This window comes from Phodopus roborovskii, unplaced genomic scaffold (assembly GCF_943737965.1).
Source record: "Phodopus roborovskii unplaced genomic scaffold, PHOROB, whole genome shotgun sequence".
Lineage (NCBI taxonomy): Eukaryota > Metazoa > Chordata > Mammalia > Rodentia > Cricetidae > Phodopus > Phodopus roborovskii.
Genome location: NW_026126434.1, coordinates 7,457,705 through 7,475,515, shown reverse-complemented (window position 1 = coordinate 7,475,515; position 17,811 = coordinate 7,457,705). Strand labels below are relative to the sequence as shown.

Here is a 17,811-nt window from a genome sequence, read left to right as displayed (position 1 = left end):
TCACCAGCCAAGCCGCCATTCTCCCACCTGTCTCTTGAGCACCAGTGACAGGCCACACCCTGTTCTCCTTAAGTGAAATAGAACTATCAGTGAGAATGGAATTCATTCATCTCTCTTCAAGTTTTCTAAAAAGTGCACTTTATTAAATGTTAGGCGCTAACTGGCAACTGAAACATGGGCCAGAGGAAAGTCATTGTCTCACAAATGTTTGGGCTCCCCCAGATTTCGCTTGTGACTACCATGATCAGATCTAGGGATGGTGGCATCTGCTTGCTGTTTGTTGTCTTTCACCTAAGAACTGAATTTCCAGGCACACATGTCTTGGCTGGGAGATCAGTATCAGAATGGACAGTTTTTAGCCTCTGCATATCTTTTTCTTAACCTTCCTCAAAGGACAAGCCCTGCCGTCTCCCTTCTCCAGCTCGTAGTCTCCAAAGGGTTGGAAGAAAGGGTGGCTTCTGTCACACAGCCATCTCTGAAATGAGCCCTGAGGTGTAATCAAAGCCTGGAAGAATCTCATCTTCACAACTCTTCTTTCTCCTCCTCTGCACAGATGCAAGCTGCCCGCTGACTGTTCATAAAGGGCCGGCAGCCCAGGGTCCACACGGTGTTGAACACAGTGTCAGCCAGAGAATCACAGGCTGCTTGAAAAAGATGAATAGAGACAGAAAGGTCAGCAGAGACGCCCCATGGCATGCGAGGCAGAGTATTTCCAGGGTGATCCCCAGAGGATGGTAGAGACAGAGTGAAGAATTGAGAGAAACAATGTATCCTTAAGAGAAGTACTTTCAGAAAAGCTCCTCTCTTCAGTCCAGTAAGGCAGATGCATTTGTTGGTACCTTACATTTGTGGTGCTCCTGAGGAAAGTCATTAAAATCCCACACCATGTGATTTTAGAATACCCACTCAGAAAAAATGCATCATCCCTCATGTCATAGTTTGGATTGAGAGGTGGGACAAAAAACAGGACAGCAGCTAAATTATAGTACATACAAAGACAGTGACCACAAGGTGGCTGAGAGCTCTCAGAAAGGTCCCAGTCCCTTGGGAGCAGGGCCTCTGAGAGAAGGCATTTAGTATAAGGGATACCATGGACATGCCAGAAAATTTAGACAACTTAGAGGAAATGGAAATTCCATGCTGAACTGACTCAGTGAAATAGAAAATGAAAACAGATTACCAGTCTCCAAAAAATACATCTCTCAAGGAAATCACTTCCATGTTGCTTCAAGGGAATTTTTGCTAGATATTTAAAGAACTAATAGCAATCCCATCTAAATGCTTCCAGAAACTAGGATTATGTCTTTCATTTTATGAGGTATGTATTATGTTGATAACAAAAATCAGACAGAGAAACCACAGGAATAACAAACCTCAGATAAGCATCTCTCATGACTAAATGCGACGTTTTCAACAGATACCAGTCAACTAGACTCAGAAACATATAAGAGAACTGACACCATGCCCACATGGGGCTTGTTCTAAGAATACAAGCCGTTTTAATACACTAAAATCAATAAAGCATACCACCTACCAACAGATTAAAAGCCACACACCACATTCTAAAGAAAGACTCCAACACCTTGATAGAAACAACTCAATCACCCAGGAAGAGGACTTCCGCACCTGACAGGGGTCACTGAGGCCAGTCTCATGCACAGAGATTTCTCTGGGAGATGATGACTATGGGGTTGAGGGTGTGACTCTGTGAACATATTCACCTGGTATTTAAATGAGTTAAATCATATGCAAATTACATCACTGTCTTAGTATGACCCCAAATGCTCAGAGTATTTCATGCAAAAGGAACTCAAGGGTGGAAAGCCTGGACCTTTGACCTAGGTAGATTTCAGTGCAGAGGTCCAAAGGGAGATCATGATGTTTGCAATGATGCTGAGGAGGCAGCCTAGAAGAGCTGTGCAAGCCCAGCTCCAGGGCTTTTAGTTAGACTACAGGGAAGAAAAAGGAATCAAATGGCTCCAACTGCAAGCAGAGGCATCAGAGTTAGGTGATATTAAAATGTCACTTGGATGGAACATAAAAACAGAATTTAAAGCAATATGGCCAGTGGGAGAAAAGTAAGATACTTAGGAAGGAAAAAATCAATAGGAAATTGGCCTAGAGCAGTCACCTGACCTGAGCCTACAGCAGCAATGGTTCTTTCCTACCCTTTGATCACACAGGGTAGAGTTCTCCCTTGTACAATCATTACTCATATTCCCAAGCCCTCGCACATTCACATTAAAACCCTTTTCTAGACACTGTTCTATGAATCACACCCAAGATTGTTCCCACAGTTGGTATCTCTGTGGCTCAGAGGGGCCTTGTTTTCAATCTTTCCCATCTGGAAGGTTACCATGGTCTGGCTTCAGAAGTAGAGAGATTAAAACCTTTTGGATGGTAAATTAGGAAAACGAAATTACAGAGCCGAAGCTGGAAGCTCTGTAGTTAGGCAGTGTTTAAAAATAATTATCCGGAAGCACAAAGAAAGCTGTGTACACATAAAAGAGGATTCTTTTGAAGTTCCAGACTAAGAGCAAACTATAAAAAAGGGGCTTTAGCCAAGCCACGTGGTTCCATACAGAGGGACCACTGAGTGGAAAGTTATTTAATAGAAGCATGGAAACATTTTCTCCAGTCTGAAAGGAAAAGTTTTCATTCCGTAGAAGTGTGGCTGTGACCTTTTCCAGCAGGAAGGGTGCCAGCAGCCCATGGATGGCAAGAACTTTTGTGAAAGAGCACTGAGTCTCTCCCTCTGCCTTTCCTGCACACTCCAACCATCACTCCGTAAAGGGAGCCCCAGGTCACTGTGTGAAGAAAGGAGCAAAACTCTCTGTCAACAGGAAGTGTCCTTAAGAGACCTACCTTCCACATTGGAGACAAAGCCAAGACTCCTCTTGAGGTCAGAGCAGATGGAGTGAAGACACCATCGGAATTTTGCATCGCAGCGGTATTTGTTGGCACCACAGGTGTCATAGCAGACATCCAACTGGTTGCAACACTTGGTCATTGCTGGAATGCCCAAGTCCATCTGTAAAAGTGAAGCAGGAGAGTGCCACGTTTAGACCAAGGACCTGAGGCAGTCCTGTGCATCTCACTATGAACTACACACTTTTTAAGTATGTGCCACATACTAGATCTGTTCAGAAACACCAAGATGCTGAATTTGAATGCTGCTATTTGCTTCATACATGACGCTAGCCTATATTTTTTTCATCTTTCCTTTTGTGAGATTAGTTATTTTTAAATCCACAGCCAGATGTGGTGATGAAAACAGAAACCAGAGAGGCAATCATAATGGCTGATCAGCAATAGATTCACATTAGGTTAAAATTTTATATTTGGTCTGAGAGTCTGCTAAAGAAAAAGGTTCCCTGACTACTGAAAAAAAAAAATCAGCCTCAAGTAACTGGAAAGTGACTGGCCTTTGTCAAGGACCTGTCCTCTCCAGCACTGTTTTAAGGTATATCTGAGTTGGGGAGAAAAAATGGAGTGCAGGACACTACGCACCTAACCACAAGACAACAGAGCACAACATTGCACACACTAAGCATCCTATAAACAGCTGTGCCAATTGTGACATAAATAAGACATGAGAGCATCACACACAGCTGGAGCATGGGGACTGGGGGGACAGTGGTAGGAAGATTAAGAGCATTATGAGAAATGAGGGTAAATCGGCACGAGATGTGGCTCAACTGTGAGAGTGTTTGCCTAGGGTGCATGAAACCTTAAGTTCTATTCTCAGGACTGCATAAGCCAGGCCTGGCATCCTGTATCCCAGCATTCGTGAGGCAGAGGCAGGAGGATCAAAAGTTTAAGGTCATCCTTGGCTACATTTCAAGCTTGAGGCCAGCCTGGACTACATGAGACCCAGTCTTAAGGAGGAGGAGATTAAATAAAATGAAAGTAGACTCAGAGCAGGAAAAGAGAATGGGCAGGTTAACAAGTCAGTTTATTTAGTGCGTCAAAGAGTTTAGCAGGAAATGTACATGCATGTCTATGCATGCAAGCATGTGTATTCATGGAAGAAGCTTTTCAGGCCTTAGAGTCTGGGTCACTGACAGTACCTGAAGTAACAAGTCTCAGCGCCACAAAACAAAATTTATTGCCTTCCAAGTTAGAATTCACACATGATCCTGGTATGTGCATACTCAGTGGTGTGTGAGCTTGTTATTCAGTGGTGTGCGAGCCCATTCAGTGGTGCGTGAGAGCACTGAGTGGTGCGTGAGCTCACAGTACAGGTGAGGTTAGTGCCAGGGGAACATCTCAGACACCTTTGCAGTTTCCGGTTTCTTGTTTGTTACTTTTTCCACATAGGTTCTTATGTATCTCAGGCTAGCCTTAAACTCATCATAACCTTGAGTGAATCTTCCTGCCTCCAAGCCTGGCTTTGGAAGCTGGGATATGGATGGGAGATGGTACAAATATGCTTTCAGGGTGTGGGTGAGGTATGTCGTCAGTGATGGCAGGGCCTCTCCACACTGGTGCCTTCTGGGTCCTCTTACTAATGCAAAGCCACCTGTCACAGAACAAGGACCTCCACTCTTTAAAATGCCCTTAAACAAAACAAAACAATAACAAAATCACATTAAAGACACCCCAGCTCATTAGATGAAACACAGACCAGAACTGTAAGTCTAGTGCCGGAAACAAGGCAACTGCCCATTACTGAAGTGTAATGACCATCACCACTCCACTTGATCAAATGGGATATTCTTGAACTACTTCTAAATAGTGTGAATTTGTTTATTTGTTTTATGAGATGGTTTCACTGTGTAGCTCTGGCTGACCTCAAACTCACAGATATCACCTGTTTCTGTCTTCTGAGTGCTGGAATTAAAGGTGTGTACTACCACTGTACTGCATTAACTGATTGATTTGATTTGATTGATTAATTGATTGATTGGCTGGTTGCTTGGTTTTGGCAGCAGTGGGGACTGAACTCAAGGCCTTGCACATGCTAGACAAGTGTTCAACCACTGCGCTACACAGTCCCTGTGCATCCTCTTCCAGAATGATTAAACTCACAGTGAAAAATGTGTCATGTCTTTAATATTGAGTTGGGAGGATATTCTTGCTTGTGTTCATACACTTATTGGTGATTATGAACAAGCTGATCCAGGCTGTGCAAGGGACAAGAATATTGTATATAAAGAGACACCTTACTCTAAGACATTTTAGTTTCAGCCAATAGCAGCCAAACTTCTAATAAAAATCAGTGTGTGAGCATGGATTTCTGACGGGTGCATGAAAACTGCCCAGGGGATGAAGGACATTTCTGTATGCCAACAGGTGAGCTGCAGATCGGTTAGAAGGAGGCTCATGGAACCGCTCAGATGACAACTACCCAATGAAATTCTTGAATCAGCTAAAAACTGAGGCTTAGCTGTTTATGGTTTGACTAAGGGGCTCAGAGGTTAAGAGCATTGACTGTGCTTCCAGAGGACTCAGCAGCCACATGTTACCTCCAGTCCCAGAGGATCTTACACCCTCTTCTGGCCTCCATAGGCACTGCAGGCATATAGTGCATACATGCAGGCAAATAAAATTTAAATATAAATTTAAAATAAAATTTAAATATATAACTATATATATAAAACATATTTATGTATTAAAAATCTTCAAAAAAGGAAACTATTCAGGGCCCGAGATGACTGTCAGTAAGGTGCTTGCCAAGGCAACATGAAGGCCTGGGAGTTCAACTATCAATGCTCATGTAAAAGTTGGATGCCTATAACCCATCCAGGGAAGGTGGCAACAAGAGGATTGTGGGCCACACAATCTAGCTAAATTGGTAAGATCTAGATTCAGTGAGAGACTCTGCTCAAAAAACAAGGAGGATTTGAGGAGACGACTCAGTCAGTAAGTGCCTGCTGCATAAGCGAGTTCTGATCCCCAACACACACACAAGCCAAGCATGGGAGCATGCTTGTTACCCCAGTGCTGAGGGAAGCTGGAGACAGCTAAATCCCTGGAGCTGATTGGCCAGCAGGCCTAACCAAGTGATGTGCTCCAGGTTCAGTGAGAGACCCCATCTCAAAACAAATAAACAAATAAAAATAAGGTAAAGGGAAGACAAGCCAATGGGTTAAACCATCCAGCACAAAGATTGAAGACTTGAGTTCAACCCCTAGGACCCACAGAGTGAAAGGAGAGAACTCCAGCAATTGTCCTCTGACTTCCACATGCATGCTGTGACATGTGTGTTCCCATACACAAAATAAAGGGTGAAGAGTAAATAAGGAAAACATCCAGCATTGACTGACTTCTAACCCACACACACACATATGCATGCACAAGTGCAGGTACACACGAACAAATTCGAGGGCACAGGGCACACATATATACACACGCGCGCGCGCGCGCGCACACACACACACACACACACACAAAGGTTAAGAAAAAATAAGTTGGAGAGCAATTGAAGAAAATACTGAGTGTCAATCTTTGGCTTCCACAAACATACAGGCACGCGCGCGCACACACACACACACACACACACACACACACCACAATTTAATATCATAGTTGATGTACCTGTAGCTACATTTTATATGAAACCTCTCTTAAAGTGCAGATCAAAAGCATCTATAAAATCTCTGTCTCTGTCTGTATGTGTATGTGTGTGTGTGTGTGTGTGTGAGAGAGAGAGAGAGAGAGAGAATGTGTGAGAGGGAGAGTGTATGTGTGCATCTTCATGTATGTTCAGATGCATGTGTGTGTGTATGTGAGAGAGAGAGAGAAGGAGAGAGAGTATGTGTGTGTGTGAGGTAAAGTGTATGTGTGGGTGTTCATGTATGTTCAGATATGCATGTGTGTGTGAGAGAGAGAGGGAGAGAGAGGGAGAGAAGAGTATGTGTGTGTGAGAGAGGGAGAGTGTATGTGTGGGTGTTCATGTATGTTCAGATGCATGTGTGTGTGTGTAAGAGAGAGAGGGGGAAAGACAGAGAGAGAGAGAGAGAAGGAGGGAGAGAGAGAGAGAGAGTATGTGTGTGAGAGAAAGGGAGAGAGAGTGTGTGTGTGTGAGAGAGAGGGAGTGTATGTGTGGGTGTTCATGTATGTTCAGATGCACTTGAATGTGTGGGTGCAACCATGTGAGTTTTTTAATGGAAGCCAGAGGACAACATCAGCTATTATTTCCTAAATGACAATTTATGTGTTTTTTGTTTGAAGGCAGGGTCCATCTTTGGCCTAGAACTTTCCAAATAGATCAGTTTGCTGACTAGGGAGCTCTAGGCACCCAACTATCTTCACCCCTCAGTGCTGGCCTCACAAGCAAGTGCCACCATGACCAGGCTTTTTACTGTGGGATCTAGGGATCAAACTCAGGATCTCTTGGTTGCAAGGCAAGCACTTTGCTGACTGAGTTACCCAGCCCTCAAATTTTGAGACAGTCTCATATATCTCAGGCTAGCTTCAAATTTACTGTGTAGTCAAAAATGACCTTGAAATTTTGATCCTCCTGTTTCAACCTCTGGAACGCTAGAGTTACAAGCATGTGCCGCTACACCTAATTTATGTGGCACTATCTAGGGCTTCATGCATGCAGGGCAAGCACACTACAAAACTCAGACCCTTCCAAGAAACCTTCAAAGAGATCAAGTCATCTCTTGCTTCTAGAAGAAGCTGATGGTTAGAGAAATAGTCAGTGACGAGCTAACAAATCTCAGTAAACAACGGTTGTGTCAAACTCCAAACTTTGTTGGTTTGACACTTTCAATAGGAAGTCACTGTTTACATAAGTCAGCCAATATCATAATCAGTTCTTTCTGGCCATTGCCAGTCACTCCAGTCCATCACTGGAATGAATTACTGGTTTAAATAAGTCATTCAATCGTCTTTAAATTATATCTTGATGCCATAAATTGGAGCCAATGCTTATAGGGGTGATTTTGAAGCTCACAAATACCAGAAGCTTAACTAAGGGACAGCAGTCATTAAGGAAAATAAACTCAAATGTCTGCCTTGAAAATTCTATCCCTTCCCTCATTCTTGTTTAACATAACAAATCAGACTGTTTGAGTAGAATCCATAAATGATCACTTCCATCAGTTATCATAGTTCTTGGACTGCTCTTACTCAAAACCACATCAATCAAGAAGGTAACATTAGAGGTACATACACTTCCTGGTACCTTGATACCCAGGAAATAGGAACCGCAACCATTGGGCTCCTGAGGTTTGTAACCAGGTCTGGGCATCGGTGCCTTTCCTAGCAGGAAGAAAGGAGAAAAATAGAAGTAATATTTAGAAGCCAAACATTTGACATTCATTAATCAAATAAAACTTCTTAAAAGCACATCCCATTTTTCCTTTAAATGTCACTATCCCCATAAGATATTCATATTAAATTGGTACTAAGGAGGAGGCCAGCAAAAATTCACTTTACCATTTTGCAAACTGAACTATCTCCTCTAGACAGTGTGGGCCCAAACTCCTCCAGTACAAGGCAGCACATGGACAGATTCAGGAACGTAGCTGTACCTTCAGAGATTAACTCAGTCCTGAAGGATGCTTAGGGAGTCTCAGCAGGTGCAGATAGTATCACTGACCACAGAACAAAGTAAACTAGGAGGAAACAGTCTGGATGCTTTGACTTGTTCATGGTGATTAAGAATCATTTTATGATCTTACAAATGTGTCAAAGAAGCTGATCCAGTTGTTTTTAAGGAGGTGGGGGAGTGGGGGGGGAGTCATCATATAACATTGACCCCAGTGCTTCCTGATGTGACAGGACAGGAGGAACTTATGCCACATGCTCCTGTCTCCATGAACTCTGTCATGCCCTCCTTGATACAGGGAACTGCCAATCCTTCTGAGACCATGAGCCAAGATAAATCTTCCCAATTTGTTTTGCTCCTCTAGGGTGTTTATGGGAGAGATGAGATGCTCACTACTGAAGGATTAGGGTTTCTGGGTCATGTGATGACCCTGTGTTTAATGTTTGAGGGTTCCCCCAACACATTGTTTTCCCTAACAGCTGTACCATCCTTCATCCTAAGCAACAATGCACAATAGTTCCAACCTCCCCATATCCCTGTCCTTAACTACAGGGAACCCAGATGGGGAATCTCCTTTTCCTGCTTCCTGGATCAGAAGACTTGGGCTCCACTCATCCCTGGGAAACTTGCTGTTGCTGTATACATACTTACTTTGCTGCTTTAGCGTTTTCTTTTCCTCTTGGGGCTTGTATTTCCTTTTTATACTTTATATATCTCCATATGCATTAATCTCCCTTTCTTATTTTACATTTCTTTTTCTCTCTCCTGAATTTTGGCATGCCTTATCAAATACATTTCCTAGGTCTACTTTAAAATACTGAATTATGTTGTTCCATTTACTAATTTTCTTTAGATTGACTAATCTGTTTAATTGACCCACTGAAGTTTTTCTTTCAAAAATGATTTTTCATTTGAATTCTATTGATTTCTTCCTTCAGATTTGAGGACTCACTTTTCATTAGGTTTTGTTTGTGAAACTATACTTTATTTCTAGGCAGAGTCTTACTATAGATCCCAGGCTGACCCTGAACCCAGAGTCTTTTTGCCTTAACCTCCTGAATGCTAGAACCACAGGCATCTGCCATCATTGTTGCTTAATTCTCACATTTTAAATGCAGATTGCCTTTTCTTTTTCCATGATAGATTATTGACATGGAGTATCTTTTTTTGTAAGAATTATTTAAAATAAAAAAATTATTTTAGAGTAAGAAAGCTGTTCAGTGGTAAATAGCACACACTGCTCTTGCAGAGGACCCAGGTTTGGTTCCTAGCACCCATGTGACTTAACCACAATCTGTAACTAACTCCGGGGTCACAATGCCCTCTATTGGCCTCCACGGGCACTACATTCAAATGCACATAGCTCTCTCACACACACATATAATTTTAAAATAAAACAAAAATGTAAAGCATTTGTTTTTAATTATGTGTATTGTGTGGCTCTGTGAAGGGGTATGTGTCTGTGGAGACCAGCCATTTGGGACACCCTGGGAGCTGGAGATATAGGCAAGTATGGGATTCGGCTTAACTGCAGCCATCTCCCTGCCTCCTCAGTTCCGTGTCCTGGGTATATAACTACAGATCAACCATTAATCATTCTTGGTGGTGCTTGTTCTCAAATGGTAGCAGGGCCTTGAAACTGTAAGAGTATGCTCTGCCATGGTCGGCAAACACTTGTATGGTGATTGTGAGAGTCTCAAGCCAGTTAAGTTCTTACAGTTACTGCTCAGCACAGGGCTCTTCATGACGCAGTTAAATACTGGGTGATGAGTGCTCATTTCCTGCAAATGGTGTGCACATGGGTTGAAAGGGTTTCAGATAGACATTCCACACCTTCATCGCCAGGTAGATGGCATCTTGCTTCTTTTTCGTAATACGGGTGAGCTCCTACGTGTATGTGTGTGGTGTGTGCATGTGTATGTATGGTATGTGTGTGCTGCGAGTATGTTGTGTGTGGTGTGTGATGCTGTGGGTGGAGTGTGTATGAGTGTGTATGTAGTGTGGTATGGTATGCAATGTGTGTGGTGTGTGTATGTGTGGTATAGTGTAATATGTGTATTGTGTGTAGTGTGGTGTGTATAGGGTGTATAGTGTGTATGTGTGGTGTGTATTGTAATATGTCTGTGCGGTGGTGTGTGTGTGTGTGTGTGTGTGTGTGTGTTATGCATGTGAGGGGAGGTGTGTGGAATTTGCCTCTTTCTGCACTGCAGTGATGGATTAGAAGCACACACCACCAGGCCCAGGTGCCTGCCTCTGACCCCTGTGCTCTTACTCAGGTGCTGGGATTTGAACGTGGATCTTTATAACCAGGAGTCCTTGTGTGGTGTATGCCACCAGCACTTAAAGGATGGCACCACCTCCCCACCTCTGAAATCCTAAATACACTAGACCAAATCTCAGGCTCTCAGAAAATATTTATATAGCAGACACAACTTTTGTGGACATGAAAGAAACTCCTTCTGCAGCTGTTCAGGCCAGCATCCCAGTCCTTACAGGAGCAGGTTGCTGCCTCTCTCTCTGAACACTCCACCCCTGACCTCAGTCCCAAGTTCCCATCTGCTCTCAAGCCCAAGATCCCACAGCATCTGCCTCTGCCTGCCATTATCTTCCCACGGTCTTTTAACTTCTGAAGATTTTCCTTATCATCCTGCTGTGCACACATGTGTGTGTGAGTGTGTGTGTGTGTCTGAGTGGGAGTATGGTGTGTGTATGTGTGACTTGAGAGTGTGTACATGTGCATATGTGGTTGAGTGTGAGTGTGTAGGTGGGTGGGAGAGGGTGATGTGTGTGTAGGTGGGTATAGCACAATGGGGAACAGAGTCTGATGTCAGTAATTGGGTCACACATGGGCAAAAAATCAAACCCTATGGTATAGTTCAATGTGGTTGGCTCTTAGAAGTAAGATAATGGGGATTTTATCTTTTCTTCAGATTTTTCTTTTACAAGTGCTCTATACAAGTTACCTTTGACTTAAAGAAACTAATGCCTACATTCACAAACAATGCACTTTTAAATTTTCTTTTTAAATTGTTTATTATTTTATGTGTGGGGGTGTTCTGCTTGCATGTATGTATGTCTATGAACCATATGTGTGCCTGGTGTTCTTGGAGACCAAATACAGACCATTGTGAGTCATCCTGTGGGCGCTGGGAATTAAACCCTGATCCTCTGAAAGAACAGCAAGTGCTCTTAACCACTGAGCCATCTCTTCAGCCCCCAAAGGCATCTTTTTAATGAGTGCTGGAGAATATGCTTGCTGTAGACTCTGCTATTTCCCAAGTCGCCCCTGGTCTTTTGCATTTAAGAAATCACAGAAGAGAAAGCTTTATTGTCAGATAACGGAATGGCAGTTCTGCCTGCGGCACCAGGATGCAGGGTTGAGTATGAACTGCAGGAAGCTGCTTCGGAGAGAAGCTTGAGGTCCAACTTTTAAGTGACAGTTGAATCTAGGCAAAGATAGCACACCCTAGCCTTAAGCTGTCCCTTCTGGTTTGATGCTCCAAGCCTAGGCATCAGCAACAAACTATGTTGACAAGTAGACTTATTTCCCCGTGTGGCTGACAAGTTGAAACTCTAGTTCTTTGGCAAATGGTGGCTCCACTCACTGCCAACCTTTTGTAACCTGCCAACTAGAAATGGGCTTCATTTATTTTAATGATCAGAGGCAGGAATCAAAACAAGAATAATATTTTATGACATGTGAAAATGATATGAAATTCACATTTTAGTGCCCATAAAGAAGTTTTATTGGGGCACAGCCACACTCATTTGTTATGCATTAGCTGTGGCTGTTTACTCGGGAGAAGAAATTACAGAATATTGCTACAGTCTTGAATTGAGGATGCTTTTCTAATCAAGATGTAAAAGTCAGAAGCCATAAAGTGATTGACAAATTTGATCTCATAAAACGCCAAACCTTCTAAACAATGTTAACATCATAAAACACTTGTGAGACCTCAGGAGGGAAGTTCAGGAAGAGTTAGCCATGACACCCAACAATGCTGCCTCCAGTCATGTGTTCTATGATCTTGGCCAACACTGGGTGGAATAAATCAGAATATGATCTCAAATGTAGAACCTAAGAAAGAAAAATCAGTTTCTTAGAAACAGGGAATAGAAAGGCTGAGGGGGGGTGGGAACTGAGACAAAGGAGATCTTGGTCAAAGGGCCTGTTTTGATAGAAGGAAGGTTTTTTTGTTTGTTTGTTTTTTGTTGTTATTGTTGTTTTGGTTTTTTGAGACAGGGTTTCTCTGTGTAGTTTTGGAGCTTGTCCTGGAACTAGCTCTTATAGACCAGGCTGGTCTTGAACTCACAGAGATCCGCTTGCCTCTGCCTCCAGAGTGCTGGGACTAAAGGCACGTGCCACCACTGCCTGACATAAGTTTCAGTAATCTACTGTACTGACGATCACTGCTAATGACAAATGTGTTGTATATTTCTATTATGATTTAAACCTACAATGTTCCATGGGTACTGGGAAGATGCCTCAGTGAGTAAGAATGTACACCTGATGCTTGGTGTCCTGGGGTCAAATCTATAGCATCTATGTAAAAAGCTGGGCCAAGCTGCTCGCATACCTGTAACCCCAAGACTGTAAGGATAGAGATAGAATGGCTGTGACTTCCTGGCTGCCAGCCTAGCTCTATGTTCAGTGAGAGATTCTGTCTCTAGGAACAAGGTGAAGTGTGATATTTGAGACACATATGTCCTCCCTAGTCTCCATGCATATATATGGGTATACACACACACACACACACACACACACACACACACACACACACACACCATACTGCTCCCCATGGTATCATCTTTTGAATGTCAGTTTTCTGGCTGATACTGTTTGGGGAAGCTAAGAGAGGACATGTGTGTCAGAAGTAGCACTCCAGGACCAGGCTTTTGATACACCCAGCCTGGCTATCTGTTTCTCAATATTACTTCCTTCCTCAGCCTTACCTGTCCCCCACAATAAGCAGATATCTCTGCAACCCAGAGCTAGCATAAGCCCTTCCTCCATTAATTATTTCTAGCAAGTGTCTCGTCACAGCTGTGAGCAAAGAAACACTGCTACAAGAATAGACTTTTAACCTTCTCACCACAAATAAAAGGAGAGTTGGTAAGAGTCAGTGGCTATGGTAATCATCTGTTGAACCTTTCCACAATGGATCAAAGCATCAGGTTTTATTATTTTTGTTGATTTAAAAATTTTTAAAAGATTGATGTTTAAGCATCCTTTGTAGGTAAGGTGAGTTGAGAGGAGACCTCAGGGATCTCACTATGTAGCCAGGTTGGCCTGGAACTCCAGTCTGCCTCCCCCAGGAGCCTGATTGGATGGGCCCTTCTCAGTCAGAGTCTGTCCAAGCAAAATTTGCTGAAGTCTTTGGATACCATTTTGCTAGACAAGGAAGAACAGGGTTGGGTTTACAATTTTACAAGAAGTCCTACTGTTAGATGTTTGCTAAACATTGGGTATTATTGACAACACCTGCGTTGATTCAAATGGCAGGCGTTAACCGTTTGCTGCCTCCTCAGAGGAAACTAAGCTGGCTTACTGCAGAGACCTGGCCTCTGCATCTATCGACCTAACTTTGGGTAAATATGAAGCTGAGAAGCCCAAGATTTTACCCTGTGACTTCTCATGGTGAGCTGCAGTGGTCTTTTACGTGTGCCCCAGGGATGTTAAGCCTACTGGGAACAATGGTTTAGGAAACCATTTTCCTCTCCCCAAAGATGAGGGTCAGTGGTGTAGGCCATGCAGCACGCACGTCCCAGCTGTTCTGAACGTCTCTGAAAAGCTAGCTTTTGTCTACTGAGGCTAAATAGATTTGGCATTTTCACCTGTGAGTCTGCCGGGGAGCATTTACATAAACTAAACCATCTGAGATATGTGCTGCGTACTTTTTAAAGTATGTTTTCAGGCCCAGGTGCAGCTCAGTGGTAGATCACATACTTGGCAAACAAGGCCTGAGTTTAAATTCCCAGCACCACATTAAGCATAAGGCTTTTCACCCACTGTGGGAGCTGCCAGGCCAGAGCAGGGGCTCTGGCTTCTTCCACGAGGATGGGAAACTTGCCTCAGGCCTAGCCCCTGTGCACACTGGCTTTGCAACTCCGTAAGGTAGGCATGGGTGCCCACCACAATTTCCAGCTCTGCCTCTGATGTCTGGCTGGGGGACAGTGCTTGGGACCCTGGTGGGCTGCAGTGATGCCTTGAGGCTACTGACTGGGGAAGGCTTGGGGCCGCTCCCTTGGGAGTGTCTAGGCAAATCACTGCCAGTCAGAGGCCTCAGCAGAGAGTTCTTTCGGGCTTCTGGGATTCCCAGTTGCTTGACCCCAGGCAGAATCTTTGAGCATCAGCTTCAGTTTCCTTCCCTAACTGCATCTCAGAGATGTGAGATTCCTCGCTTCTATGCTGCTCACTGCCCCAGCCTCCCAACAAACTCATAACTCTATGAAGACTTCCAGGGGAAGCTGAGTGGAGCTTGAATTTCAGATAAATCATAATTGACTAGGGAGATATAGGTCCCAAATGTCACTCCCGACTCCTCATAGGAATGTGCGTCTGCTTGGATTTCTGATGTCACTATTCCTGATTAGCTCAGCCTAGCAACCTGGCCTACCTGGTGTAGGACAGATATGACCGGCTGAGCTGCCAGTGACGCCCCACCCCCACAGAGAAGGCACCCAGACACTCACCATATCGGCACCGGTACTGACAGACCCCGTTCTTCCCTCCCAGAAGCTCCATAAAGGAATCAACGTAGCTGTTGACAGACTCGAAGCTGCCCCGCAGGTGTCGAAGCCCCCAGTCCGAGTAAGACTCCTCTCCCTTGAGGCTGGGGTCGCTCTGAGCTAGGCTGCCTACCAGGCCAAGCCACAGAAGGAAGAAGCCAGAGGGCAGCTTCATCCTGCACAGATAGGATACTGCTCTCGTCCCCCACCCCAGCCAGGGTCCCAGGAAGCCTGGGGACACACACAGCCCTGTGCCGGGGCTTATCACAACAGTCAGTCTGTGTTCCCCAGAGGTGGACTTTAAACACAGCCATGGAGGCCGGGAGATCCAAGCGATTAGAGAGGACAAAGGTGAGACCATGGGAGGGCCTGCATGAGGATGGCCCAAGAGCGGATTTCCCTGTGGATCCCGAAGAACTGGAGGGGATGATCGCACTCTGGGAAGGGAGGAAGGGAACCCCGGGGTTCTGCTGTACACTTTGGGCTCCTCAGGCTTCTTGACAGCAGAGCTTGTCCCAAGATCCCAGCCACACTCCAGAGCCACTTCCTCCTCTACACCTGTCCTGAGGAGGCCCTGGAGCATGTGTGCAAGGCTCCACCGCCTGATTTGCCGTCACCTTCAGCAACAGACAAGTTGCTAGAGCCTAAACCCAAAGTGTGCCTAGGTGAGAGTAAAGGTTTTGAGTCCAGTTTCTGCCTGGGTCCCTCCTTGTCTCTAACTCAAATCCTTCCATCTGGTAAGGTCCTGATGTCCTCCCCAGGGTGAGTCCATTTCCATATCTTCAGGTCCATTCTGGGAATGCTGTGTCTGGTAGTGGTGATATTTCCCCCTCTCTTTGAGGCAGATGAGAGTTCAGGCTATTACCAGAAAGCCTGTTTGAGATTCCAAGCTTTGAGACTGCTTACTGGAGTCCAGTGTTTGGGCACCACTTTCAGGGTAGTTTGCTCTTGGTCACGTGAAGAAAATCCTATAAAATCACTAGTCTGGAAAATGACACGGCTGTGTACCCAGTAATCATTGGGCTGCTTTCTCAGATGTCATAGAAGCCTCCCTCCTCCCCCGCAGTAACATCCTCATTTTAGACAAATGTGTTCATCTAAAGGCTTAACATCCAGGAAGGGTGGTGGTTAAAATGCATTTCCAGTGTGCACAATTGTTGTGTGAATTTAAAAGGAAAATTCCACTCACCTAGTATATAAGGCATTTACACATACAGAACCAGTCTCTCCTTTCCTGTCTCCCTCTGACTTTCTTCCTGTTTCTCTGTGTCTCTCTGTCTGTCTCATTCCTCCCTCCCCCACCACAGTCACACCTGTTTTAGGCAAGGTTATCATCTCTACTTGAGGCATAAGAAATCATGCAGAGGTGAAATGACTTCATCGAGTTGGGAGAGTGTCTGGCCAAGGGCCAGTGACATAACTGATGAGATCATATCAAAGCAAAACCGTGGAACTCTTTTTTTTTTTTTTTCTCAAAGAGTAAGGAAAATTGGGGTAGAGCTCAGTGATGGGCCACGTGCCTAGTGTGTACAATGCTCTGAGTTCACTCTCCAGCTACCCCAAAAAAGTGTCATTAAAGATACAATAGAATGCAAAGGTTTTGGAAAAGCTCTTATAATTTTGTTATTTTTAGTTACATATAGTCATGTGGCCTCTGTGTGTGTGTGTGTGTGAATACAGGAGCCTTGGAGGCCAAAGGGTGTCCTGGAGCTGGAGGCTGAGTCAGAACTGAATTAAAAAAAGCAGTGTGGGCTATTAACTGCTAAGCCCTGATTTTTTTCCCTTAAAAAAGTCTTATTTTTAAGTGCAATAATAATAATAATAATAATAATAGTAATAAATGAGGAACATGTATATAATATTTTAATAATATATGCTATGCTGGTCATAAGAACTTTACTGAAAATTCATTTACATCATCAAAGCTTAGACTTGCCACTGCTCCAGTTCCAATATAACTGAAATTCCAACTTCTCTGAATAGACACAAGTAATACTGTATAATTTTTAGTTTATTTTGTTTATTTTGCTTATGCAGTTGTTAGTGGAACTGTTGATAGAATTTTTCCCTTGTATTTTTTTTTAACCTAAACCAATTTAGGTGCATATTTATTATTTTAAATACTTTTGAGGGTATAGTATGCGATATTAAAAATATTAATGTATTGCTATGACTAGCACTAGGGTCATCTCCAAAGCTTTTTTTTTTAGTTTAAACTGAGATTCTCCACCTGCATTTTCCTCTCCCCTCTGCCTCCCTAATGAAATTGGCTAGTCTCAGTGATTCAGAGAAACAGAATCCTGTAATGTGACCTCTTGTGTGGGCTTCTTTCACTTAGGAAGGTGGTTTCAAGACCAAGCCAGTGGCTCCTGACAGTGGCTGAAGTTGCTATGAGTACTGGTGTAGATTCTGAGTCCCTACCTCCCAGTCTTCTACATGCTTGTCTGGAATTGAATTTTCTGGCTGTGTTAATTTTATTTAACCTTTTGAAGACCTATTACCTAGGCCTTCATCTGTGGCTGTACTGTCACAGTGAGATTAGAGGGTTCCCATTCCTCCACAGCTTTCTAAAAGTTTAT

The 17,811-nt window shown here is 43.8% G+C and overlaps 1 protein-coding gene across 3 annotated transcripts; it reads right to left on the bottom strand.

The window, feature by feature from the left end:
• Window positions 1–115: 115 nt before the first annotated feature.
• On the bottom strand, window positions 116–15,552 carry Pla2g12b (phospholipase A2 group XIIB). 3 transcript variants are annotated; one of them, XM_051186733.1, is made up of 4 exons: window positions 15,197–15,552; window positions 8,138–8,214; window positions 2,866–3,031; window positions 116–644 (listed from the first exon to the last, which is right to left on the bottom strand). In XM_051186733.1, the coding sequence occupies exons 1-4, from the start codon at window positions 15,405–15,407 to the stop codon at window positions 523–525; spliced, it is 576 nt and encodes a 191-aa protein (XP_051042690.1). In that variant the 5' UTR covers window positions 15,408–15,552; the 3' UTR covers window positions 116–522. The 3 variants fall into 3 exon arrangements, with proteins under 3 accessions (XP_051042690.1, XP_051042689.1, XP_051042688.1); XM_051186732.1 differs by having other exon boundaries at window positions 116–641; window positions 8,126–8,214; window positions 15,197–15,551; XM_051186731.1 differs by having other exon boundaries at window positions 8,126–8,214; window positions 15,197–15,550.
• Between the last annotated feature and the right edge of the window lie 2,259 nt (window positions 15,553–17,811).